At 46.4% G+C, this 25,824-nt stretch overlaps 2 protein-coding genes across 2 annotated transcripts; both read left to right on the top strand.

Annotated features, from left to right (window-relative positions):
* The first annotated feature begins 4,495 nt into the window (after positions 1-4,495).
* LOC129328725 (zinc finger and SCAN domain-containing protein 31-like) lies at positions 4,496-9,885 on the top strand. The gene is made up of 4 exons (XM_054977985.1): positions 4,496-4,577; positions 5,781-6,611; positions 6,918-7,044; positions 9,036-9,885. The coding sequence occupies exons 2-4, from the start codon at positions 5,880-5,882 to the stop codon at positions 9,860-9,862; spliced, it is 1,686 nt and encodes a 561-aa protein (XP_054833960.1). The 5' UTR covers positions 4,496-4,577; positions 5,781-5,879; the 3' UTR covers positions 9,863-9,885.
* An 8,189-nt stretch (positions 9,886-18,074) lies between these two features.
* Positions 18,075-24,969, top strand: LOC129327827 (zinc finger protein 436-like). Its single transcript, XM_054976580.1, has 4 exons — positions 18,075-18,740; positions 21,716-21,842; positions 22,371-22,466; positions 23,450-24,969. The coding sequence occupies exons 1-4, from the start codon at positions 18,075-18,077 to the stop codon at positions 24,853-24,855; spliced, it is 2,295 nt and encodes a 764-aa protein (XP_054832555.1). The 3' UTR covers positions 24,856-24,969.
* The last annotated feature ends 855 nt before the right edge of the window (positions 24,970-25,824 follow it).

Raw genomic sequence — 25,824 nt, 5'->3', positions numbered from 1 at the left:
AGAACTTGGTCCTGATGTGATAATTCCAGCAGTAGCCAATTGGAAAATGTCTCTTATGTTTCCTTCACCAATTGAAAAAGTTTAGTAATTTACTTTATTCATACCCTGCTTTTCATCCAGTGGGACGCCAGAGCTGTTGATATCATTCGTCTTTTCTCCATTTTATCCTCACAACAACCCTGTGAGATAGGTCAGGCTGAAAGGGTGTGGCTGGCCCAAGGTTACTCCAGAAAGCTTCCACGGCAGAACATGGATTAAGAGTGGGGAGAGACCAGGTTATGAATCCCCACACAATCATGAAATGCACTGGATGACCTTGGACCAGATAGCCTGGCTTACCTCACAGGGCTGTTGTGAGGGTAAAATGGAGGTGGAGGAGGAATCATGTATGCTTTATTGAGCCCCTTGAAGAGAGATATAAATATATGTTAAATAAATATGAACAAGTGATCACTGCTGCCACCCCATCACCACCTCCTGACCGAAGACCTGGAAGATCTATAAAGAGAAAAGGGACCCAGGGCCTTGTGGTTCAATGCTTCCCACAATAACAACAACAACAACATTCGATTTATATACTGCCCTTCAGGACAACTTATTGCCCACTCAGAGTGTTGTGTTATCCCCACAACAATCACCCTGCGAGGTGGGTGGGGCTGAGAGAGGTCCTAGAAGTTGTGACTGACCCAAGGTCACCCAGCTGGCTTCAAGCAGAGGAGTGAGGAATCAAACCCAGTTCTCCAGATTAGAGTCCCGCTGCTCTTAACCACTACATCAAACTGGCTCCAAACAACCTGCTACAAATGTAAGGAACACTTGAGGCTTCAGGGGATTTCACGTACATTATGATAATGTGATTCTCACAACAGCCCTGCAGAGCTGAGTATTTTTCTCTCTGTTTCAGGTAGCTGAAGGAGTTTGAAGCACCTTTTGTGGTCCTCAAAAAGTCAATGGGAACTCCCAGCACACGTCGTGTTCGATGGCCTGGGGTGGATCCAGGCCAGACCCAGAAACAGTATGATATGTAGGTGGGCCCTGAGAATGGACATCTTTTATGTATCCATGAATCAATGCAATTGGGGCACTGAACATGTGAAGCTGCATCAGACCCTTGGTCCATCACTGTCAGTGTTGTCCATTCAGATTGGCAGAGGCTCTCCCTGAACTTTTCACATTACCTACTACCTGATTCTTTCAACTGGAAATGCCAGGGATCGAACCTGGGACCTTCTGCATATCAAGCAGAGTTTCTACCACTGAGCCGTGGACACTTCCTAACCAATCATTACCAATTGCAGTCACAGAAGACCCGAACAGTTGGTTGATTTAGTGCGAAGGATGCGGATCAGGATTGTGCACACTGGTTCCATCCCTTTACCAGGCCAGACTTAAGGATGGTAAGGTGGACTGCATTCCAAGGTTCCAAATGTGACTGCCACATTGTGAGGTGGGTGCTGGCAGGAACAGTAATGAGAGGCTTGGGCCTCTGTCCTTGCTTGAGAACCAGCTGTTGGCCACAGTGCGCTAGCAAATGCTGGACTAAGTAGACCATTGGTCTGATCCGGCAGATCTGTGTTGTAATAGGCGACTCAGCCTGCCTTTGGACACTGGGGGGCGCTGCATGTCTCTTTGAATGTAATGTATAAGTCTAGCAATCTGCCACTCTCTTGTCTAAGGTGGGAACGCCTACTGACTCCTCCTCTCTTGCCTCTGTGCCTCTTGGGAGATTTCACACCTTCCCTCATGCTCTTCCAAGAGAAAAGATGTAAAGCCACCATGCTCCTCATGGAGCCCTTCTCTTTGTCCACAAACCTGCACCTACAACCTCGCAGCCTAGTTTTCAGGCCGTGGTATTAGCCTAGAGAATGTAACTCTTTAGATAGGATCTTTCCCTTGTTATTACCAGAAAATATTGCTATGGAGAAATCTGCTACAATAAACTGAAAGTTCTATCTTTCTATGAATTTTGTCTGAGGATTAATTAATGCACGTTTGTGAGGGTTTAAACGCTTCTGACTAAATCACTCTGCTATATGTTACTCTGCTAAGTTACTAAACTAAATATATAAAATACCATAAATCTCTAACAATCTGCTTTCAAGTTTTTAATGCAGTGCCTGTAAAAATCAAAGGAAGGGTCAGGCATTTGCAGCCTACACATTTTGGGCCCCATGCAGACGATGGAGGTGGTGATGGGGTGGGTCCAGTAGGTGTATTTGATCTCCCTCTTCACATGTCTCTGTAAGGAGTGGCCCTCTGTAACAGAGCTAGAACATACCTGGATTTTTTCTTTGGGGGCATCTTTTGGAGACAGGATAAGAAAAGGATAGGATAAGACAGAAGAACATTATATTTGCAAAATTACGTGCTGTCATGTAATTTAACTTATCACTACAGTGTAGGATGATCTCTTTATGGCATCTTGTCCTCCTTGCCTGAAGCGATTTTTGGCTGGCTCACATGTTACATTCTAGGTATCCTTGGTTAGAGCAGGGGTGTTCAGTAAGTGGGAGCCGAATTTTCAGAAAGGGTAGAAGGAATGACTACAAAATGGCTGCTACGGGAGTCAGGCCCAGTCATAAAATGGCTGCTGTCACGGTGGTAATCTCCAAATGTTTGGAGGTTCCAAGTCAAACATCCTCCCATGATGGAGCAGCTATATCACAATGTGCAGTCCCTGCACAACCAAAGACTCCTGAGGTCTTCAGAAGTACCTTTTGTTCCTGAGGGTAAGAGACTGAGGGTGGTGGGACTTAACAAACAAACATCCTGTGATGCTGCAGCATCAGTAATAATGATTTGATGCTGCATAATCAGAACTAAAACATTTATTTATTTAATGTCATTTATAGTCTGCCTTTCTCACTGAGAATTAAGGCAGATTACACAGCATGAGCTTAGTACAATCAGTATCAAGTACATTTCCATACAGAGTCAAGGACATTTCCATAAACAGCGCCATAGGGTAAATATAAACAAATTTACAAAGACATACCATTAGCAAGGATCCAATATAGAGCAGAAGAAATGCTGAAACAGAACATAATGAAATTGAGGACTGATAATAGACAACATGAAGCTGAAACAGAACATAATTCTAGGACTGACATTTGACAACATGAAGCACGGTAGTGCATAGGTCTACATATTTAAAGCAGCAGATAGTATGTCAGGCAACATGGTGAAGTCTATGGTCCCTAACTCATTAGTGAACCATCTGAGACCCCGTCCCTACAATACAGCCCTCCTATCTTGAGTAAAAAGACTTTTTGAATAATGTGGGAGGTGTGGACCAAGGGTGGACCACCTGGCATCCCTACTGGTAGGGTAAAGAAAAGTCAGGATTGGTTCTTTGCTTTGGGCAAAAAAATGAGTGGGTGCCAGAAAGCACATTGGTGGGCACCTTGCCACCCATAAGCATAATGCTGGGAATCGCTGGGTTAGAGTGTTGGACTTGAGCCCAGGAAAGTTGTGTTTTTTTCAGTTATTGTTCAGCCATGAATCTTGCTGAGTTAGCATGGGCTGCTCACTGTCTTTCCTGACCTACATCATAGAGTGGATGAAAAGATAAAACAGAACGGCCCTGTGTATGCTACCTTGAGCATCTCGAAAGAAGAACATGATTCACTGTATCCGATGCAGATACGACAATTAATTTTAAAAGATTGCATGATAGAAGCAAATATATGTATTTGGAATAGGGATATCATACAGGAGTGCATAATGGCGAGCCGGGATTGGCCTGCTGCTCCCCGTAGAGAGCTGCAGTCTCAAGTTTGCTGCTGCATAAAGTTTGAGAATTGCTCCGGTCAGCTCATTCATGAGGAAGTGAGGGGATTTGAAGCAAGCAATTTCAGGCACCTGACCAGTTGGTTTCTGAAAATTAAGTGGCTATTCAAGGCATCAGCAGAAAAGTTAAACAATTGGCAACCTTACATACATTCATTAAATCTATTTATATTGCTACCTGTACACACACATTTAAAATGTTTATAATAACACCTAAAATATATGCTAAAATTTAAAAAAGACTATATGGAGAGAACTGTCTGATGAATTTCTACCAATATGTGTTTTTGTGTGTGTGTGTAAGGATTATAACAATATCATGCATTTTGAACACTGAAATGGTTTAATATAGATAACTTATTACATTGTTGGTTTTATTGTGTTGTTTTTACTTTGTGAGATGCTTGGAGCAGCTTCCTGAGAGAAGCCATTTTCAAAATAAATATATTAAGTGTGATTCGAATGTTAACAATAAACCGTTGAAGAGCAAAAACTGTGTGACTTTTCAACTGATGTTGAAACATGAGTTTGGGCTTTCAGTAGTTAAATCTATAGATGTCTGTGGAGGACTCGATTCCTAGAGAAGGCAAAAAGGGAAAGTAGCAAGAGCTGATCCAGGATGTAAACAGTGAAAGTCCGTCTTCCTGTTTCGTTCTCTTTTTCACTCCTCCCAGAATCTGGTTTTTTGTTTTGGGCTGAATATTTTTGAATATTTTCCTATACTGCAGTTATTATACAGAGTTTTGTGTTTGGACCATTGAGGGACATCCCTGATTCTGGGAAATTGGGTGAGTTAAAAAGAGGAAGGGAAACTGGCCTCACATAGAAGTAGTCAACTGTCTTGACGGCATCAGTTCATACTGAATGTGGGATCACCTACCAAAAAGATTCCTTGCACACAGAAAGGTAGTACATCAGGGTGATGTGTCCTAACCCTGACATGCTAGTTTTCTATGTGTGCAGGGATTTATTTTTACAGGGGGAGGTAATCAGCCTTGCAGTTCTTACAGAGGTGGTCAATATGTGTATAGAGGTTCATAACAGAGTTGTCAATGTTCAGATGTAGGTTTTGATCTTTAAAGTCTTTTACCTCTGAGATCCTATACAGGGCCATTATTTGTGCTGGCCTGACTGTTAAAATCAGCTGAAGATACCCTCTTGATGGTATTAACCTCACTTCAAGTGTGAATGTCGAGCTCATGGAAGGGCATTCTTCACAAAGTGCCCCACAGTAATGGCACTCCATTTCCCTAGAAATCCACCCGAATTCATGTATAATTATCAGACCAGTTGTAAAACTTTTCCATTTGCACCAGCCCTTTCTGGCTGGGATTGTTTCTCCAAACTAGAGTGTATAATATGTAAATGAGAGACCATGTCTATTGTGTAAATTTTTAAAAAATTATTTTGTAAGAAAAAAAACCACGAGTTGGATATATTTCTCCTTTGAAGAAGCATATGTAATATGCTATGCTCATTCGGATTTCAGTAATCCTAGTCCTAACATATTGTTTATTAGATGTTTCTTTGTATTGATTTATACCGAGCAATCTGCTTTGAGACTCAGTGCGAAGGGTGGACTGTAAGTGAAGTACATAAATAAATAGATAAAATGAAGCCGTGGTTTGAGATAACTTTTAATATCATTCATTGTAGGTTTTTTCTTCTTAAAGTTTCATTTCTTCTTAAATGTTTCAGTGCAAAGAGATGTGCTGGCCAAGTTTGTTGAAACAGGCCCAGAGTTTACATGTTAAATACATTAGGGGAGTGGTAGAGCATCTACTTGACACTCACAAGTTCCCAGGTTCAATCCAGGGCACCTCCTATTAAAAGGATCTAGTAGGAGGTGATATGAAAGACCTTGGCCTGAGACCTGGGAGAACCACTGTTAATGTGAGTTTGACAGTATTGACTTGGGCCAATGGTCTGATGTGTTCATGTTTTGTTAATGTTAATTCCCTCTAGTTTCCTTTTCCATCTCTTTCTACCAGGTAGAAAGACTACTGCGCCAGCCTCCAAGTTCTGTGAACTCTTCTGTATCTTCCTCCTGAATTGAGAGAGGCTAGGCCAAAGACATTGCTGATCTGGAAATGGATGAGACACTAGGACTCAAAATAGTGGATGTGTTAGAAGGACCAGGCAAAGCACCTCATGTCCTCCAGACTGCAAGCCTCAGGAAATTCTCCAAAAGGACACCAGCACAGCAAAAGGTGAAACAGGAACCCAGCGAAGGGCTACTCCAGTGTTGGGAGGCCCAGTGGCAGCAGTTTCTGAAGGAAGTGGAGTCCCCTCACTTGGGATGGGGAATCCCACAGTTGCTGGAAGAGCCCACACCCTGGGATGACACGAAGGCCTTCCTGGCCTCCTTTGAACAAGTGGCTGAAGCCTGCCAGTGGCCCAGGGGAGAGTGGGTGGCCCGGCTCCTGCCAGCTCTCAGCGGGCAGGCTGAGTGGGCCTTTAGCAGCTTGGATGTTAGGGACAAAGGAGATTACGGGAAAGTGAAAGCAGCCATCTTGCGAAGGGATGCCCTCAGCAGGGAGAAGCGGCGCCAACATTTCCGTCTCTTCTGCTACCAGGAGGCTGATGGACCAAGAGGGGCTCACAGCCGACTCCAGGAGCTCTGCTGTCGGTGGCTGAAGACTGAGCGGCACACCAAGGAGCAGATCCTGGAGCTCCTGATCCTGGAGCAGTTCCTGACTATCCTTCCATCAGAAATCCAGAACTGGGTGAGAGAATGTGGACCCGATACCTGTTCCCAGGCAGTGGCCCTGGCCGAGGATTTCCTGCAGAGGCAGCAAGGAACAGAGAGATGGGAGCATCAGGTAAGATAGAGTCAGATTCTGTAAGTAAATATGGTAGACAACCTCCAGGGGAATTAATCTCTGTAGTCTGGAAATCAGTTGATATTCTGGCAACTCTACTCTGAATGTTCGATCCTGGCAGCAGGAAGAGATAAAAATGAGCAAGCACAGTTGTTTTTGTGCCTTGCTTTATGGGTTTTCCAGAACCATCCAACTGGCCTCTGTTGGAAACAGGGAACTGGGCCAAAGAGGTGATTACTTTGATCCATCAGGGCCCTTGTTCTGTACTCCTCATGCTAAAAAATGGACCTTCGTGGCTGTTTTCAGGAGCTGAAGCCGTTGGAAGAGGGAGCCATGAATTTTCCAGATGCTGAGCCTGTTCTCTTGGATCCTGGCCAGGGCCGGCTGCACAGGGAAGCCAAGCAGGAGAGAGAGAGCGATATCAGCCTCTTAGGTAACAGTTGTGCTTCCTAGTAGTTCCGAAAAGAGCGTTTCAAAGTTATCCATGTTTTCTATGCTTTCATTTAAGACGGGTGAAAAGAATTCTTAAAATTTCATTTACTTCATTTATAACCCACCTTTCTTTCCACTGAAAACCCAAAGCAGCTTATATTGTTCTCCTCCAGTTTATCCTCACAACAACCCTATGAGGTGGGTTAAGCTGAGAGTGTGCTACTAGCCCCAGGTCAGCCGTCGAGCTTCCATGGCAGAGTGGGAATCCAAACCTGCGTCTTTCAGATTCTAGCCTGACATTCTAACCTCTAAAACACACTGGATTCATTTTTTTTAAAAAGAAGGATTTTCCCTTTAGTCCGGCTGGTGTAGTACACTCCACAAACTGGCATAGGTACCTTCCTTTCTTCCCTGTCTATGGTCTGTTTTAATTGCCTATATTTTTATGCTGGGTTTTAATTAATGCCTTTTAATGTTTCCTTCATATTGCTATTGTTTTGTAAGTCCCCTCAGCCAAGTTCCTGGAGAAGAGGTGTACAACTTTTTCAAAAAAAAGAAATAAATCCCTCCCTCTTGTAGTTCACACCAAACTGGGTTCTGTGCTAACCGTCGCTTAGAGCCTTAAACCCCAGTTAAAGCTTCCAGGCGTGAAAGTGGCAAGCCACTGTTTAAAACAACCAAACAGCTTCCAGATTCTTAATTGTGTCAATTCACCCCTGTGCTTCTGGAGGCAGGGTTCTGGGACATCACACCAAACAGCATGCTGATCATGAAGTTTTCTTTAACCGAGAGGCGGCCTGAATTTTTAAGGATCCACTAGTCCTTTTGTTCCATAAGAAACCTGATTGGTTGGTATTTACTTAAAGCAATAGACTGTACATACTATACATAATGGTATAGTACACAGTCCTTATCTCTTTCCAACAGATGTCTCGGAACCATTTCCTTATAGGACATTCCATTTACCGGTGTACAAAAAGCCCTCCTGAATAATTCAGTTTTGCACAGTTTGGGGAAACCCATCCTAACTTCATCAGGCAGGCCTTTCCATAAGATGTGGCTACAACATGGAATGTGTGTGTGTGTGTGTGTGTGTGTGTGTGTGTGTGTGTGTGTGTAGGCAGTAGTTGATTTTGCCCATGGGCAAGGTGGCACCTGCAGAATGCTCCATTCAGATGAGCTAAACTGTTGTGGCACAGCATAGGGAGAGAGGCATTCCCGTAGATATGAAGGGCCAGGGGCTTCGTATGTGATAGTCAGTACCTTGAATTAAGGCCGGTAACTGGTGGGCAGCCAGTGGATTGACTGCAGAATAGGAGTAATAGGCATGCTCCGTCTAGCATTTTTTTGCAACTGCGTTAACTCCTGTGACAGAACCACAAGATTCAATATGGCTCAGGTTTAACCTTAAGCTCCTAACCAAGCCACCAGGGGTGGATTAGCTGACTCAGTATTTTTATTTATTTATTTACGTTGTTTATAGTCCGCTTTTCTCACCAAGACTCAAGGCGGATTACGTAGTATGAGATTAGTACAATCAGTATCAAGTACATTTCAATACAGTATCAAGGACATTACCATAAACAATGCCATAGGGTAACTAGATACAAGTTTAAAAGACATAGTATTAGCAAGAATCCAATGCAGAGTAGAAAAAACACTGAAGCAGAACATAATCAGTTCTAGGGCTAACATTAGACAATGTGGAGCGCAGGTGGCACATAGGAGTACATATTTAAAGCAACAGATAATATGTAAGGCAACACAGAGGTGACGTCTGCTTTTGAACCAGAAAAGTGTGGCTGAGGATTGCCTGCTCCAAGACCTTAGGCAGGGAAGGGTTCTTCCCAGCACCGGAGGTCCTGGACTGGAGGTGCTGGGGGCAGAACACGGTGCCCTCTGTAGACCAAACAGATCCTCTGTTGTGGAGCCAGCCCCCTCCTGGCTACAGACTTGGCATCAAGATTCTTTTTCTTCCTTTCCATTCCACAGATTACAGCCAGACAAATGATCAACAGGAAAGACCGGGGCAAGCAGAAGCAACTTGGACATGCCAGAGAAGAGTCCCTGAGAGCAGCTCACAGGGTCACGAGCCAGGGACCATTTCTCAGAATCAGCACAGACCAAAGATCCTGCCAGGGAGCCATGCCAGGAACAGAGTGGTGGTCTCTGGGGCAAACAGGAAGGTGATCAACGAAACTCCATTGCTGCAGACGAAAAACCTAAGTGTGGCCTCAGGGGAAAGCTTCAGGCAGAGCTCGGCCCTCTCCAAAGGAGAGAGTGTCCCCGCTCAGGAGAAGCTCTACAATAAATGTTCCATCTGTGGCAAAACTTTCAGCCAGAGTTCCCACCTTATCTTCCACCAGAGGACCCACGATGTGGAGAAACCTTTCAAATGTACGCAGTGCGGGAGCAGTTTCCACTCTCGCCAGGGCCTTATTTACCACCAGCGGAGCCATGCGGGAGAGAAGCCGTACAAGTGCTCCTTCTGTGGAAAGACCTTCAGTCAGAGCTCACACCTCCTTGTCCACAAGAGAAGCCACACAGGGGAGAAACCTTTCAAGTGCCCGTCCTGTGGGAAGTGCTTCAGCCGCAACTCCCTCCTGACCATCCATGAGAGAACCCACACCGGAGAGAAACCCTACAAGTGTTTGCAGTGTGGGAGTCGGTTCCACTCTGGCTCCGGACTGATCAACCACAAGCAGATCCATGCCGGAGTGAAGCCGTACAAATGTCTGGCGTGTGGGCGGGATTTTATTCGCAAGGCTCACCTCATCCGGCACCAAAGTGTCCATGGTGATGACAAGAACAGTACCTGAGGATCCTGCTCTGGCGAAACGCTTTTTCAAAAACTGATGAAACAGAGGTGGAGGAGAAGCTGCCACTTCCGTCCGAATCCTTGCTGCATTTCACTTGGTAGTGAATGGATCCTTTTGCAGTTGCAGAATTCATTTCTTGTAATGCATTTCCTTCCTCCTGTTCTTCACTGGATCAAGATAGTGCTGCTTATCTGGTCCTGCCTTCTAAAATGGACCCCATGACCACAGCGAAATGGTGTTTGTGAGGAGTTTGTGAGGAGATTTGGGCACTGGAGAGAAGGACAGATGCAGTTTTCTTGTGTAAAAACACACACACGCTTGCACAATTCTAAGCTGAGGAAGAAATGTATTGTACAGGATTGGAAAGCTCCGCCCACACCACAAGTGACAAGTACAGGAAGTGATTGTGGATCAAAAATCCTGCAAGGCAGGCCTGAACTGCAAAAAGATTTGTGGCTTTCTGAGTTACAAGTCATCAGCCAGATGGAATATAGCCAAATCCTGACCCTTTCTGAGACATGTACAAGCTGATGAACTTCCTTCTGGGAGGCCTCTGGTAGGAAACCAGATGTGGGAAGAGATGGACATGATCCAGCAAGGCACTTCTTTTACATTCTCAAGCTATAAACAAAAGGAAAGAATCACCAGTGTTCCAAGATGTACCCACATTTTCCTGTTTTAAGCTTATTTATTAACACCAATACAAGTTGTCATGTCAGGCTGGGCCGGGGAGAGAGAACGTGTGGAATTGAAGGCCCATACATTGCAGAGACACTTAGGCAGCTGGGTACTGGCTGCACAGAAATCTGTACCAGACACACGCCCTACAAAACCTGTCAGGGGAGCCTGGGTACCTCAGCATTGTCCCTGGTGCCCCCCCCCGCCCTGGGATAAATGAAAGCCAATGTGGGGTGGTGGTTAGGGTACTGGACTCAAACTGGGGAGAGTCAGGTTCAAATCCCCACTTAGCCATGAAGCTCAGCTTTTGGGGCAGTCACAGATTCTCAGCCTAGCTTACCTCAGAAGATCGTTGTGAAGACAAAATGGAAGCAGAGAAGAGCCACATACACAGGCCTGAGCTCTTTCTCAGACAGATGGGGGAAAACTGTAATAAATAAAGGACAGCCGTTCACTTGTGTGGGAGAAAATGAAGAAGGGGCTCTAACTGCAGGGTGTGGGGATCAAACCAAAACTAGCCAAGTGACCCCCAAGGTCTTGTTGGCACCATTCCCAGATTGGACTCTGATTGGCAGTCTTGGGTCAGAGTGGGAAGTTCTTGGGAATTCAGCCAGCAAGGTGTCCCCCTGGATATCCTTCTCTTGGGCACACGAGAGTGTGACGGTTCCTAGAAACTGGCGCATCTCTGTCTTGAGTGCCCGCAGGATACAGTGGTTTCACTGTCCATCTGGGAGACCCACGTTCGAATCCTACTATGCCATGGAAGCTTGCTGGGTGACTTTGGGTCACTGGATGTGTATGGTGGGGGGAGATAGTTGTGAATTTCCTGCATTTTGTAGAGGGTTGGACTAAATAACCCTAGAGGTCCCTTCCAACCCTATGATTCTATGATTCCCCCCTTCAGTAGGGAATGGATCCCAAGAGAGAGTCCCTGCACCCAAGATGCATCATGTGCCAAGTGGCAGTTCCAAAAAGCTCCTTTCCATCAAACCCCAAACAGTTCCTAGCTGTTTGTCTGCTCCCTCCCCACAGCAGAAGGTTGCGAGTGTTACCTTCTCTGTATTTATTTATTTACATCATTTTTAGCCTGCCTTTCTCCCAGTGGAATGCAGGGGGTTACAAATTCTGGTGGTAGTTTCCGGTGGGTAGCCTTGTTCTTATCATGTACAGATGCTAATTTCTGCTCTACTCAAGCTGCGTTGCACTTATTGTCCCTTTGCATCCTGATGCCCTTCTTTGCAACACCCCACCTAGTCAAGCTACACTGTGCCTTGGCATCCTGATGCCCTTCCTTGCAACACCCTCCCACCTTCTGGCTGGGGCATAAAGGCTCAGGGATCTGATAAAGGGAACTTTGACACTCAAAAGTTTATACCCTGAAAATGTTGTTAGTCTTTAAGGTCTTACTGGATTCAAATCTGGAAGTGCTGATGGGGATCGCATTCCTTGCATTCCAAAGGCTGGAGAGAGGTTCCGAGCTCTCAGGAAACCCACTGCTGTACTTGGCTCCCATTGCTTCACCTACAGATAAGGTTGCCAACCTCTAGGAGAGGCCTGGAGATCTCCTGGAATTCAAACTGATCTCCATACTACAGAGATCACTTCCCCTGGAGAAAATGGATGCTTTGGAGGGTGGACTCTGGCATTGTACCCCACTGAGCCCCTCCCCAAACCTTACCCTCCCTAGGCTCCATCCCCAAATCTCCAGGAATTTCCCAACTATAGCCAAAGATCCAGAGGAGTTAGCCGTGTTAGTCTGTAGTAGCAAAATCAGAAAGAGTCCAGTAGCACCTTTAAGACTAACCAATTTTATTGTAGCATAAGCTTTTGAGAATCAAGTTCTCTTCGTCAGATGCATGATACAAACTGGTCAAATACAGAAGAGGAGGAGGGAGAGGGGAGAGAAGGGGACATATATCAGAAGGGGACAAGATGCAATTAGAGCAAATCTTGTCCCCTTCTGATATATGTCCCCTTTTCTCCCCTCTCCCTCCTCCTCTTCTGTATTTGACCAGTTTGTATCATGTATCTGACGAAGAGAACTTGATTCTTGAAAGCTTATGCTACAATAAAATTGGTTAGTCTTAAAGGTGCTACTGGACTCTTTTTGATTTTCCCAACTATAGCCTGAGCAAAGCTCCTCAGAGCATCTTCCTTATGCCTCTCCTAAATTCAAAGCTGTTTCTAGCGATTTCCTGCTGCCCACTTCTCTGTCTTTTCCAAGCTTGGATGGTTATCTGATTCCAAAAACTGCAGAGAAATGTGCAGCTATTGGGGGCCGCCTAGTATCTCACTGAGGGCCCATCAGCCAACTGTCCATGCAAGCAATTGCCTTTACAAAGAGATCATATATGTGCCAAGTGAAGGGGAGAGAGGGAGGGAGGGGGTGTCTTGAGGGTGGGCAGGGAAAGGAATGGTTGAGAACGCCATAAAAAAATTATGCATATCAGAGTAACAAAAAACAATTGTGTGTACTGCATGTGCTTTCCCTTGATAGAGGTGAATAAAGGAAAATTTTTAAAACAAAATGGTGATGAAACTCTTTGGTAACCATTGCTGAGGTACTGATAGCTCAGTCTTTCAGTCTGTGCAAAGGTGGGTTGAGTCTCCCCTCAGAGAATGAGCTCAAAAGATTCCTGGGTCAAATCTGAACAGCTATGAGGAGTTGGCTGTCCCCTTTAGATGGCATGGACAAAGGGCAGCCAGCTCCCAGACCATCTTCCCTATTCACTGAGGCTTGTATTGGCCACTGCAAAATTCACACCGAGAACTCCATGTTTGCTCCCAGGAGATGGGGGTCCACTGATCACATGGCCCTGAGGGGTAGAAAGATTCTGCTGACTTCCCTTCTTGGGGAGTATCTCTGACTCCCCTAACAGTCTGTCCTTTTCAGACTTCCCACTCACCCATGCCTACCAGCCCTTGGCCTGGAGTACCTTGCAATAGCCTTGACCCCATTTTGGTCTTCTTCCTTTTCCGAAGACAATGAGGCCTCTTGAGCCCTTTTTCAATTACAGCCCCAACTCTTCCTTCCCTGAGGGTATGCTCTCCCTCATTATATCCAGTTTGGTGTTGTGGTTAAGAGCGACGGGACTCTAATCTGGAGAGCCAGGTTTGATTCCCCACTCCTCCACTTGAAGCCAGCTGGGTGACCTTGGGTCAGTCACAGCTTCTAGGAGCTCTCTCAGCCCCACCCACCTCACTGGGTGTTTATTATGAGGATAATAATAACATACATCGTAAACCGCTCTGAGTGTGTGTTAAGTTGTCCTGGGCGATATATAAATAGAATGTTTTTTTGTTGTTGTTGTTATCCACACTACACTCCTGTGAGGTAGGTTAAGCAAAGACAAGCCCATGGTTTTGCAGCAAGTTTTAGAGCTGCCTGAGGATGGGAGCTGTAGTTGTTAGATCTTGTCTATAATTTCACATGATATCTGAATGCTGTTTTGATCCTGGCTTGTTTTCTGGCGATGCCTCTGGTGTTTTCCGGATGGAGATGTGTGGTTTCCCCACTGGTACTGGAGCTGACAATAAGGCGTTTCCATATGGCAAGGTTCCCGGTAATTTCCCTGCCTCAGTTCTCTACTAATGACCATTGTTCCCCTCATCACTAGGTGCTTTGGGGTTGTTGTTTTTTAATTGGCAATTCAATATTGTTTAATTGGCAATTCAATAATGCTATAACAATTTGTCAGGTTTTCTGACTTCCCAGCTTTTAGTTTTCTAAAAAGTAACTTTCTAGCCCCTTTCCTTGCAGAGATATAAGGGGAAAGGCATATCTCCACAACAAAACAGGCTAGAGACTTGTTTTTTAAAAAAAGCTGGGGATTCATAGAAGATGACAGACACGTTATTATAATGTTTTAAGCCTTTAATGATACTAAATAACCGTTTTTAAAGGTGGGGAAATGGCTGGCACTGCATGGAAATGGCTGGCACTGTGGACTGGGGCAGGTAAAATGGTGCCAGTGTTGGAGGGGCAGTCAGATTATCACCATCCACACAGGTGTCACAACGGGTTTGCTATGATCTCTCCCAAATGCAGGTCTGGGAAAGATCACTGGAAAAATTAGGGAAACCTGGGAGGTGCAGAAAGGTAACTGCTATGGGGAAGCAAGGGGGGAAATCCTATTTCCCAACATCATTGAACTTGAGGCAAATAACTTGTATGGAAATGGCGAGAGAACAAAATAAAAACAGTATTGGCTGAGGTGATTTGAGCAATTGCCAGTGAGCAGAATCATGTTGTCACAAACCAACCAAAGTACAAACGAACCATTGTTTTGAGGGATGTCTGAATCATGCCTGTCTTAGCCTTACACCTTTAAAAAACATTGTGAGTAAATTAGTACCAAAATCATTTTTTCTTTGCCTGCAAAATCAGAGTTACGTCAAGAGAGCTTTGTGCCCCAGAGAGCTTTTCAAAGGATGGAAGGAATGGTAGGTTGAAAATCTAAAGGTGAGTCCTGGAGATTTCCCAGAATTAAACCTAATCTCCAGACTACAAAGATCAGTTCCCCTGGAAAAAATGGCTCCTTTGGAAGAAGGAATCTGTGGCATCATGCCCCACTGAGGTCCTTCCCCTCACTAAACTCTACCCCCAGGCTCCTATATGGGGTGTAAAGATCCTGGGGACTGGGGAGGGACCTTAGTGGGGTATAATGTCATGGACTTCACCCTCAAAAGCAGCCATTTCCCACCGGGGGAACTGATCTCTATTTTCTGGAAATTTCTGATACGCTCCAGGCCACAACTGGAAATTGGCAACCTTGCATCCACCCCCCACATCTCCAGGAATTTCCCAACCCAGAGTTGGGAACCCTATTGTGGGGATATATTGGGAGAGACACCCCCCCCCCCATATGAATCCTCTCATCTAGCCGTCTGGGACTTTTCAGGGAGATCCAGAAGAATCTTAAATCTTTCTGCCTGCTCAGTGGAAAAGGGGGGGTTAAATCCATGGAGCTTCGCTTCCTAGAGAGGGCGGCAGAGAATGGATAGCAAAGACTCCCCCCTATTCTGTTAAGGGGAGGGGGAGCTGGCTTTGCATTTTTCTGCAGTATCAGAAAAGGAGAAAGAAGAACCGTTTACCTAAGGAGACAGAAATTGCAGGTACCCTGGGGGGAGATCCTTAATAAGGGAACACCTTTATTGGACACTAATAGCAAAGGGCATCACTATTCTGTCTGATTAGGATGCGGAGGTGCTAGGAGCGTGCAGGTAAGCAGGGGTGTCTCCAATGAGGGGGAACATCAAGGAGAGAGGAAATTAGAGAAAAAGAGAGCCTTCCTCCTTCCTCCTGGCCCCACCAGGCAGGGCTTTCCCCATTGGCAGCTCCCATGTCCCAAAATAATCTCTAGCCTTACACAGTTTATGCTCATGGATGGGGTGGGATTAAGAGGACCGATCTCTGCCCCAAAGATCTTCCATTCTTACACAGTGTTCCAGCTTAAGTACGTTAGAAGAGCCCTGCCGGGTCAGAGCCAATGTAAATTAGAGCATCCACAGAGGGAAAGAAGCAGACCTACAAGGCAGAAGATCCAGTGCCTCACATCACAGAAAAACACAAGAGAGAGAGAGAGAGAGAGAGGACCGGCCCCTCCATCTATCTTTCTGTGTTGTGGGTGCCTCCTTCGTGCTTTAGAGAATTCCAGTGCCGTCCTAAACACTGTCATGACCTTCAAAGCCCACTCACTTCAATGGACTTAGGAGAGCAAAACTCTACTTAAGATGGCACTGCTCCTGAACGAAATGGATAGAGGACCCAGCCAGCCTGGGGGTATTCTCAGGTGGGTAGCCATGTTGGTCTGCAGTAGAAGAGCAAGATTTGAGTCAGTTGCACTTTGAAGACCAACAGCATTTCAGGGTATCAGCTGTCGAGGGTCAAAACTTAGCATCTGATGAAGGAAGCATGACTCTCCAAAGCTTATACCCTGGAAATCTTGTTGGTCTTGAAGGTACTACTGGACCTCAGTCTTGCTGTTCCCAGGAGTGTACATCTGTTCAGATTCTCCAGTCTTTCCCTGAAGATGTATAAATTGGCTCATTCAGTTGAGTCATCTAAATCATATCTTGAATGATCAAGGAATTGCAGCTCCAAGTAGGGTCTTATCTCCCCCGCACCTATTTTGCAAGCAGAAAGCCCCAGGTCGAGTCCCTGGAATCTTACTTATTTATATTTTTATTTTATTTAAAATCTCAAAGGGCCCAGTTGAAAGAATTTCAGCTAGCAGTAGCTGGGAAGGATCTCTGGCCCAGAACCGGGAAGGCGCCAGTTACGACAAAGTATTGAGCTAAAACGGACATGATACTAAGGTTGCAAACTGGACAAAATTTATCCTGACCCTTTAATACTCAATGCAGGGCTCACCAGGATGACACGGCGCTTAAAAATTTCATTGTAGTGCCTGGTATTTTCATTATAAAGATAGCTCCATAGTTATTTGTATACTACATCGCTTTTGTCCCATAAAATTATGCGAAGCGGTGAACTGCTTACTAATAGGATTTGTGGTCACAGCAATTAAAAACATAGTCATGAGTCTGGTGCCTAAATTTTGGGGCTGCATCCTACAGCCAAGGAAAATTGGTCAAGGCCTGGCTTAATGGGATCCTATTTACCAGGCGGCATTCTTTCCTTCCATGCCATGGAATGCTTCAGCTGCCCTCTTTCTGCATATTAAGCCTCTATTAAAGGGACAGGGCATTTTCCTCCAGGCTTGTTGGCAATCCTAATTGATAGTTCCAAAGCAATATCATATAGAGAAGGGCTGTGGCTTAATGGAAATGCTTCTGCTTGCCACACAAAAGATCCGAGGTTCAATCCCCGGCATCTCCAGTTAAAAGGGCCAGGCAGTAGGTGATGGGAAAGACTTGTGCCTGAGACCTTGGAGAGCAGCTGCCAGTCTGTGTAGGCCGTACTGAGCTTTCATAGATCAAGGCTCTAATTCAGTATCATGTGCAGGCTCATGTGTATATATGGATGAAATTATAGTATTATGAATTACTGGGCAGGCTATGTATACAGCCCAGTACAGGATGGTAAAGATCAAGTTTTATACTGGGTGACCTTGGGTCAGTCACAGCTTCTAGATGCTCCCTCAGCCCCACCCACCTCACAGGGTGATTGTTGTGGGGATAATAATAACATACTTTGTAAACTGCTCAGAATGGGCATTAAGTTGTCCTGAAGGGCTGTATATAAATCGAATGTTGTTTTTATTGTTGTTGTTGTTGTTATACACGATAATTAAAAACAAAAGACATTCTAAGGGATTTTTATGAGAAATTGAAATTATGTATGTCCAAAAGAATAAGATATACCCATTCAAACTTGCATATCCTTTGCAAATATTTGATATCTGACCGGTATTTGTGCAAAGGGGAGCCAATGTATCAAAGCACCGCTTTCCTCTTTTCCTTATTCCATCTTTTCCCTTTGCCCCTGACAAAAGTTTACAATGCCTGCTTAAGTGACTGAGATTCATTTGATAGCGCAACACTATTTTTTTGTGGTCCCTCAAGGAAGAAGATGGAGCACCTTCCAGGCCCGTTCTTGGGGGAGGGATCTGAAGGACCAAGGAAAGCTTTTCATACCCTCCAGACTGGCAAGCTCTGGGAATTCCTGGAAAGGAACCCCCAGGAAGAACTGAAACAGGAACTGGGTAAGAGTTCGCTCCCGGAGCCCCTAAACTCCGAGTTCCCTTCCTCACTTAGGAGAGTTCCACAGCGGCCAAAGAAGTCAACCCTCTGGGATGATGCGAAGACCTTTCTGGCTTCCCTCAGGCAAGTGTCCGAGGCCTGGCGGTTGCCCCAGGACGAGTGGGTGAGCCAACTCCAACCAGTGCTCAGGGCAGAAGTCGAGCAGGCCTTTAGTAGCCTAGACACCAAAGACAGAGAGGATTATGGGAAAGTAAAAGCAGTCGTCTTGCAAGGCGATGCCATGGAGGAGTATCACAAGGGGTCGAGAGGAGCTTCCAGCTGGCTCCAGGATCTTTGTCACCAGTGGATGACGGGTGAGAGACCTATGAAGGAGCAGATCCTGGAGCAGATGATCCTGGGGCAGTTCCTGGACAGCCTTCCACTGGAGATCCAGAGCTGGGTCAGGGAGCGTGGGCCTCAGACCCTATCCCAGGCGGTGGTCCTAGCGGAGGAGTTCCTGCTGCGGCAGAGAGAAGCCCAGGAAAAGCAGAAAGAGGTGAGACTCAATTCATTTTAGGGGACAGGTTCATGGAGGAGAGGCCTGTCAGTGGCTACCAGCCATGGTGACTAAAGGGAACCTCCACATTCAGGAGCAGTTAACCTCTGAATCCCAGTGCCAGGAGACAACATCAGGGGAAGGCCTTGGCCTCTGTGCCTTGATGTTGGCCCTCCAGAGTGACTGGTTGGCCACTGTGTGAGATAGGAAAGATGCTGGCCAAGATGGCCTACTGGTAGGGATCCCAGACCCCCAGTGGGGGCGGGGAATCTCCCGCCCCCACCCCCGCCCCCACTACCCAGACCCCACTCCCACTTACCTGAGCAGCGGGGGGGCGCACCTTCCTTGCACACTCCCCCATGGCGCGGCGCACTCCCATGCACCACAGCCACTGGGATCGGGCCTCGTTTGGCCCGGATCAGGGCCGCTGCAGAGCGCAGGAGCGCTCCTGCACTCCGCAGTGCTCAAAATGGGCCCAATCCACAGCAAACCGGGCTCATTTTCAGCAGCTGCAGAGCACAGGAGCGCTCCTGCGCTCCACAGTGCCCCAAAACGGGCCCATTTTGGCGCAGATCAGGCCCATTTTTGAGGTGCTGCGGAACGCAGGAACGCTCCTGCACTCCGCAGTGCCCCAAATGGGCCCATTCTGCCACAGATTGGGCCCGTTTTGCGACGCTGCAGAGCACAGGAACGCTCCTGCATTCCGCAGCGCCTCAAAACCAGGCCCGATCCATGGCAGAACTGCCTGTTTTGGGCGCGTTCTGCAGTGCCCAGCTGCATGATGATGTCACCCCCCCAAGTGACATCATCACGTCTATGGGGGCACGCACGCACACCCCTCCGCACAAAGGTAAGTACCAGGCCCCTGTCACCCGCTGGGAGATTGAGGGGGCCTGGCTACCCTACCTACTGGTCTGACCCATCAGGGATCTTAATTTTTTGTGTGCTCCTGGCAGAGCAGATGCTAAAATCTGGACAGAGAACAGGAGCTACAGACTGAGAAGGGGTAAGCCTTTTGCCTCTTTGTCCTTGAGTATGAACTGAAATGGTGAATTCTGTCCAGTTGTTTCTATTTTTCAGCAATGCAATAGATAGCAGGAGTCAAAACTCGGCTGAATTGTGTCAAGCGTTCTGACAATAATTAAGTGCCATCAAGTCACAACCAATTTGTGGTGGCCCCTCATGGGGTTTTCAAGGCAAAGGACAAGCAGAGGTGGTTTGTCATTGCCTACCTCTGCATAGTGACTGTGGACTCCCTCCCCTCCCCCTCCCTCCCCTCCCCCCCATTCTGAAACTGCTTAGCTGAAGGTAAACTGAAGCTAAGCAGGTTCAATGATGTTTATTACCACCAAGGAAGTCCGGGATCCCTGTGTAGAGGCAACCAACGGCAAAGCTCCTCTGCTCCTCTTGTGTCTTGAAAACCCCATGAGGGGTCGCCATAAATTGGTTGCAACTTGATAACACTTTATCATCATCATCATTGTTATTATACTTGACACAATGTAGCCAAGTTTTAACTCCTAATCTATACCCCTGGTTAAATCTTTGGCCCTTTCTCTTTCCTCCCATCTGCACCTACTGGTACAACACTAAGGCCAAACTAGATGTTACATTTTGTAACAAGTCAGGTCGTGGTTGTGCTGCTCTAAACTGAGTCAAATAATTTTCTGTTGGGCCGTTTCAGCTTGTAAAAATGATGCAAGTGGGGGAGCCTGGAGCCCTTCCTCTCCAAAGTTATGGTTCCAAACAGAAAATGTCCCCTGTGGTCCATTAACAAACATTACCCCATTGCTGCTGTGTGGCTGCAGGGAAAGAAAGCCGGGTCAAATTCCCTGGGCCCTACTCAAGTCGTTAAAAAACCGTAATGTGTTGTTTGTCCCTGGTCCAAAATGCGGTAGCGCAGGTCATCACCAGAGTGCCTTGCACTGCACATATAACACCGGTATTACAACAGCTGCATTGGTTACCAGTGGAGTATCGGATCAGATTCAAGGTTTTGGTACTAACCTATAAAGCCCTATGCAGACTGGGACCAGCATATCTATGGGACCGCCTCTCTCCGTATGAGCCTCGGAGGATGCTTCGATCCAATGATAAACAGCTGCTACTGGTCCCTGGCCCCAGGGAGGCCTGTTTAGCGTTGACCAGAGCCAGGGCCTTTTCGGTCCTGGCTCCAACCTGGTGTAAGGCTCTGTCTAAAGAAATCAGGGCCTGGATGGATTTGCTATCCTTCCGCCAGGCCTGTAAGACAGAGCTGTTCCGCCAGGCATATGGTTGACATTCTGGGCTACCCTGCCGGCCACCTAGAGAAAGCTGAGCCCCTACAAAGGGTATCTACCACCTAGCCTTTGCCATATATTTCTGGAGGTGGTTGGGTGGTGGTTGCTGGTGAAATCTGCTGCCATATGTTTTTCAAAAACCTGATGCTGTATTGCTTGTTGTGTGTGTTCTTTTTTAAATATTTAAGATGTTTTATGGGTTTTAAAGATATTGTATTTTATATTATTGTATTAATTGGAATCTGCCCTGAGCCTTCTGGTGCGGGGAGGGCGGAATACAAATCGAATAAAATAAATAAATAAATAATGAAGAGCCCTGTGACACCCAAAAGTTTAATACATTTATTGAGGCATACCACAGGACCTACTTCATGAAATAGACAATGAAGATGTGGCTCAATGTTAGAGCATCTGCCTGGGATGCAGAAGGCCCCAGGTTCAATCCTCAGCATCTCCAGCTAAAAGGAGCAGGCAGGAGGTGGTGTGAAAGACCAGCCTGGAGAGCAGCTGCTAGTCTGAGTAGACAACTCTGACCTCGATGGACCAAAGAGGTAGTAAAAGGCAGCAGAATGTATGTGTGTTCAAGATTAGTTTTTTTAAAAACCTAGAGAACCACAAAGCAGAGGAATCATGGAACCCAAAGACGGTCACCAAGCCACAAATCCCTGTTGCATGAATATTTCCTCTTTCTTTCAGTGTCCTGTTTCCTTCGATGAAGTGGCTGTGTTTTTCACTGAGGCTGAGTGGGCCCTGCTGAATCCGAGCCAAAGGGCTCTCTACAGAGAAGTCATGCTGGAGAATTATGGGAACGTGGCCTCTATGGGTAAGGCCCCCTTTGTCCTTCTTTCATAGGTGCGGATGGTGTGAACTGCTCCCATTGCTGATGACAGTTTCGGGAAGTGGTCGGGTGGCGTGTCTTGGCTGCAGCAACTGTACCTTGTCACTCCACATCCTCCCCTTCTGGCCTGGCTGAGATCTGGGGTCCCTTGAGAGGGAGGGGAGCCCCAGCCACCCAGCTATGCCACTGGCACCACTGACTTCTTCCAAGGAGGAGGGAAGGGGCCATGGCTCAGTGGAGGAGCCTCTGCTTCACATGCCAGAAGGTCCCTGGTTCCAACCCTGGCATCTCTAGTTAAAAAGGATCAGGCACTTGGTGGTGGGAAGAACCTCTGCCCATCTGAGCAGGCAATACAGACCTGATGGACTGGTGGGTATGAGGCAGCTTCACAAGTAAGACTTCCTAGAGGCCACCTTTCACCAGCTTAAAGCTTCTTCTGCTCTTCCTTGGCTTTCACCCTCTGGAACTTTCATAGTCAGGAGATCCAGAAATAACAGATTTCTTCCTTTCCAGAAAGGTCTCAGATCCACAAGCCAGACCTTGTCTCCTGGCTGGAAGAAGAGGAAGAGTGCTTTATCCCGTGCGCCAAGGAAGGGGAGACATCAACAGGTAAATTCTTAGGTTGGTAGCTGAGCCCTCATTGGTCCAAAGGGAAACCCCCCCCCCCAGAATTGGACTCTAAGCCATAATAAATTTGCTAGTTTTTAAGGTGCCAGAAAACTCTCTCATTTGGTGGTGGGGGTGGGGTGGGGGGTCGTGTTTTAGTGGTGGCCAGGAAAGATGAGTTTTCGGAGATGTACCACATTTGGAAATGGTGTGGAGATGGGAGTGGGGAGGGAAGGGTCGAATCACTCACAGCCTCAAGTTGCAAATAAAATGATTCCGTTTCACGCACACTTGCCGGCAAAGAAAACATGAAAATGTAGGAAACATCAGGTGACGTAGTCCTTCTCTCTTTCTCATCTTGTAAGGGGTTAAGAAACAAACAGCAATGTATATCAATTGGCTGTGCTTTCTCTAAGAACTAGGAAGCTACCACGAGCTGCAGAGAATAGGCCAGGCCTCCCCTCCCACCCTTCTTGACACTTCAGTGGTCCACTGCTTAGGGCATCTCCTTGGTCCCTCTCAGAACATCCAGTCTTGTAGTTATATACTGTAGAAGCTTTCTAGACCCCAGTTTTGGATGAGGAAGAGGCATCTGTTAATCAGCCAAGGACAAATCAGTATGCTATATTTCTTTTTGGTTTTGCATGTTGTCATTGTGGGGTATTTTTGCCCATTTTCATTGTTGTGTGTTCCCAATCCAATTTTTCCTGGTACAGTTACTACATTTTGTACAATAAGCCATGAACACAAAAATAATATTAATGACATGTTTAATCGGGGAGAGGGGAATTGCTGTCAGGAAAACAGAAAATGGGTGTGTAAATGAAGACTCACAAGTTTGACTCATACAAGGAAGAAGGGGAAATAAAATGTGGATTTTCAAGCAGGCTGTGAAATTCAGTAGTTTCCTAGCAAGAGAGGTCTGTTTTAAGGGGTGATTGTTTTCTCTTTGGATTCTTATCGGGTATCTTTCCTTGTCCCAACAGCATTTGTATGCAAGAGTGAGAATAAACTAGGGGAACTGTCTGCAGAACGAGTCAAGCCCTTGGAGTCAGAAGAAAATGTTCAAAACCAAGATGGATCAAAGCAGCGGAAACGAAAGGAGAAAAAAGGGAAGCAGAAATGGCGGAAGAAATCTGTTGCCCTCTGGGGTAGGAATTTCCATAAAGTGCTGGCCCATCAAAAAATACAGAAAGGACAGAAAACGAACAAGTGCCTCATCTGTGAGAAAACGTTTAGCTACGAATCAAACCTTAAGACACATGAAAAAATCCACACAGGGGAGAAACCGTATCAGTGTTCGGGCTGTACCAAAAGCTTTTGCTATCAAAGGAACTTGGTTCAGCATTTAAGAACCCACACAGGGGAGAGACCATATAAATGTTCAGGCTGTAGCAAAAGCTTTCGTTATCAAAGGAACCTTTCTCAGCATTTTAGAATCCACACTGGGGAGAAACCGTATAAATGCTTTGAGTGTGGGAAGAGCTTCAATCAGAGCTCAAGCCTTACTTCCCATCAAAGAATCCATACAGGGGAGAAACCATATAAATGCCTGGAATGTGGGAAGAGCTTCAGTCGAAGCACAGGCCTCTCTTCCCATAGAAGGATCCACACGGAAGAGAAACCATTTAAATGCTTTGAATGCGGAAAGAGCTTTACTGCCAGCACAAACCTGGCAACGCATCAAACTATTCATACTGGAGAGAAGCCGTTTAAATGTTTGGAGTGTGGGAAAAGCTTCAGACAGAATACGTGCCTCACTTTACACCGGAGAATTCACACTGGAGAGAAACCTTATGAGTGTTTAGAGTGTGGCAAGAGTTTCAGTCGCAGCACAAATCTTATCGCGCACCGGAGAACCCACAGAAAAGAGAGACCATTTAAATGTTCTAATTGTAGCAAGAGTTTTAAAGATCAAGCAAGCCTTCTTAAACATAACATGCTACACACAGGAGAGAAGCCATACAAATGCTCGGAGTGCGACAAGAGCTTTGGTTCAAAATCATACCTTGCTACACATCAAAGAATTCACACTGGGGAGAAACCCTATATATGCTCAGAGTGTGGAAAGAGCTTCCGGCAGAAAATAAGCCTCATATCGCACCAACAGATGCACACTGGAGAGAAACCTTATAACTGTTTTGTATGTGGGAAGAGCTTTAGTCAGAGCACACACCTTAATTCACACAAAAGAATCCACTCAAGTGATAAACCATATAATTGCCTAGACTGTAGCATGACCTACAGTGAAAAGTCAGGGCTTGATGCACATCAGAGAATCCATGAAGCAAGAAAGCCATTTGAATGCTTGGAATGTGGAATGAGGTTTTGCAAGAGCACAGACCTGAGTTCACACCAGAGCATTCACATAAGGGTGAAGCTATTAAAATGAAGCTTTTCCCATTCAAAGCAATCATAGCCCACATCCTATAGCACAGGTTTACAGCACAGAAGTCGTATCAATACTCTGATTATCTGTAATAAATCAGGCCTGATGTACAACCCTGTGCAGAAACCTGAATAAAAAGCACAATATACCCAGGAAGGTACGAATTGTTTCATCCAATTTTGTTATTTATTCATCACTCAGTGGAAATATGAACCGGGACAATGTCTCTCTTTATTTCATAGAATAAAATAGTAAATAAAGTCATTACAGTATTGAAGTAAAAATGGAGAGATGCCGTTTCAGATCCCCCAACTCTGCTGCGGAAACACTCCAGGGCTCTCATTTGTTGAAAAGTGGCATCCTATAACATAATTGTCTTAGCGGGTTTCCAACAATGCACATTTATCCTGGTGCGCCTGCATGGGCACACCAGGATAAAAAGTGCACCGTGGAACAGCACAACTGGAGGAGGAGGGCGGAGCAGGAAGAGTGACTCCTGCAAGCCCTGGTGGAGCTGGGGTGATGGCGAAGCGCCCACTGCCCTGTGAGCCCCACCAAGGCCGATGCACACCCCTCTTGGTGGAGATGGGCCAAAGGGCAGGGGCAAAGCTCCTGCCACCCCATGAACCCCATTGGAGGCCAAGGCGTGCCCCTCTCAGTGGAGCCGGGATGAGGGTGAAGCGCCTGCCGCCCCATGAGCCCCACCTGGGCCAAGGCACGCCTCTTGGTGGAGCCAGGGCGATGGCAAAGTGGCCACTGCCCCATGAGCCCTGCTGGAGCTGAGGCACGCCTCTCTTGGCTGAGCCGGGGCAACAGGGTGGGGGTGACAGGGTGAGAGCAAAGAGCCTACTGCCCTGTGAGCCCCGCCAGGGACGAGGCGCGCCTCTCTCAGTGGAGCTGGGGTGAGGGAGAAGTGCCAGAGCCGAGGCCTGCCTCTCTTGGCAGAGCCGGGGCAACAGGGCAAGGGCGAAG

Source organism: Eublepharis macularius, chromosome 4, assembly GCF_028583425.1.
Source record: "Eublepharis macularius isolate TG4126 chromosome 4, MPM_Emac_v1.0, whole genome shotgun sequence".
Lineage (NCBI taxonomy): Eukaryota > Metazoa > Chordata > Lepidosauria > Squamata > Eublepharidae > Eublepharis > Eublepharis macularius.
The sequence above is the reverse complement of the archived record's forward strand: the minus strand, read 5'-3'. Positions and strand labels throughout refer to the sequence as shown.

Coding starts and splice junctions, on each gene's coding strand:
- LOC129327827 (XM_054976580.1), top strand. CDS start 18,075: ATGGAGCACCTTCCAGGCCCGTTCTTGGGGGAGGGATCTGAAGGACCA. Junction 18,741..21,715: donor CCCAGGAAAAGCAGAAAGAG/GTGAGACTCAAT, acceptor TCTTTCTTTCAG/TGTCCTGTTTCCTTCGATGA. Junction 21,843..22,370: donor TGGGAACGTGGCCTCTATGG/GTAAGGCCCCCT, acceptor CTTCCTTTCCAG/AAAGGTCTCAGATCCACAAG.
- LOC129328725 (XM_054977985.1), top strand. CDS start 5,880: ATGGATGAGACACTAGGACTCAAAATAGTGGATGTGTTAGAAGGACCA. Junction 6,612..6,917: donor CAGAGAGATGGGAGCATCAG/GTAAGATAGAGT, acceptor GGCTGTTTTCAG/GAGCTGAAGCCGTTGGAAGA. Junction 7,045..9,035: donor GAGCGATATCAGCCTCTTAG/GTAACAGTTGTG, acceptor TCCATTCCACAG/ATTACAGCCAGACAAATGAT.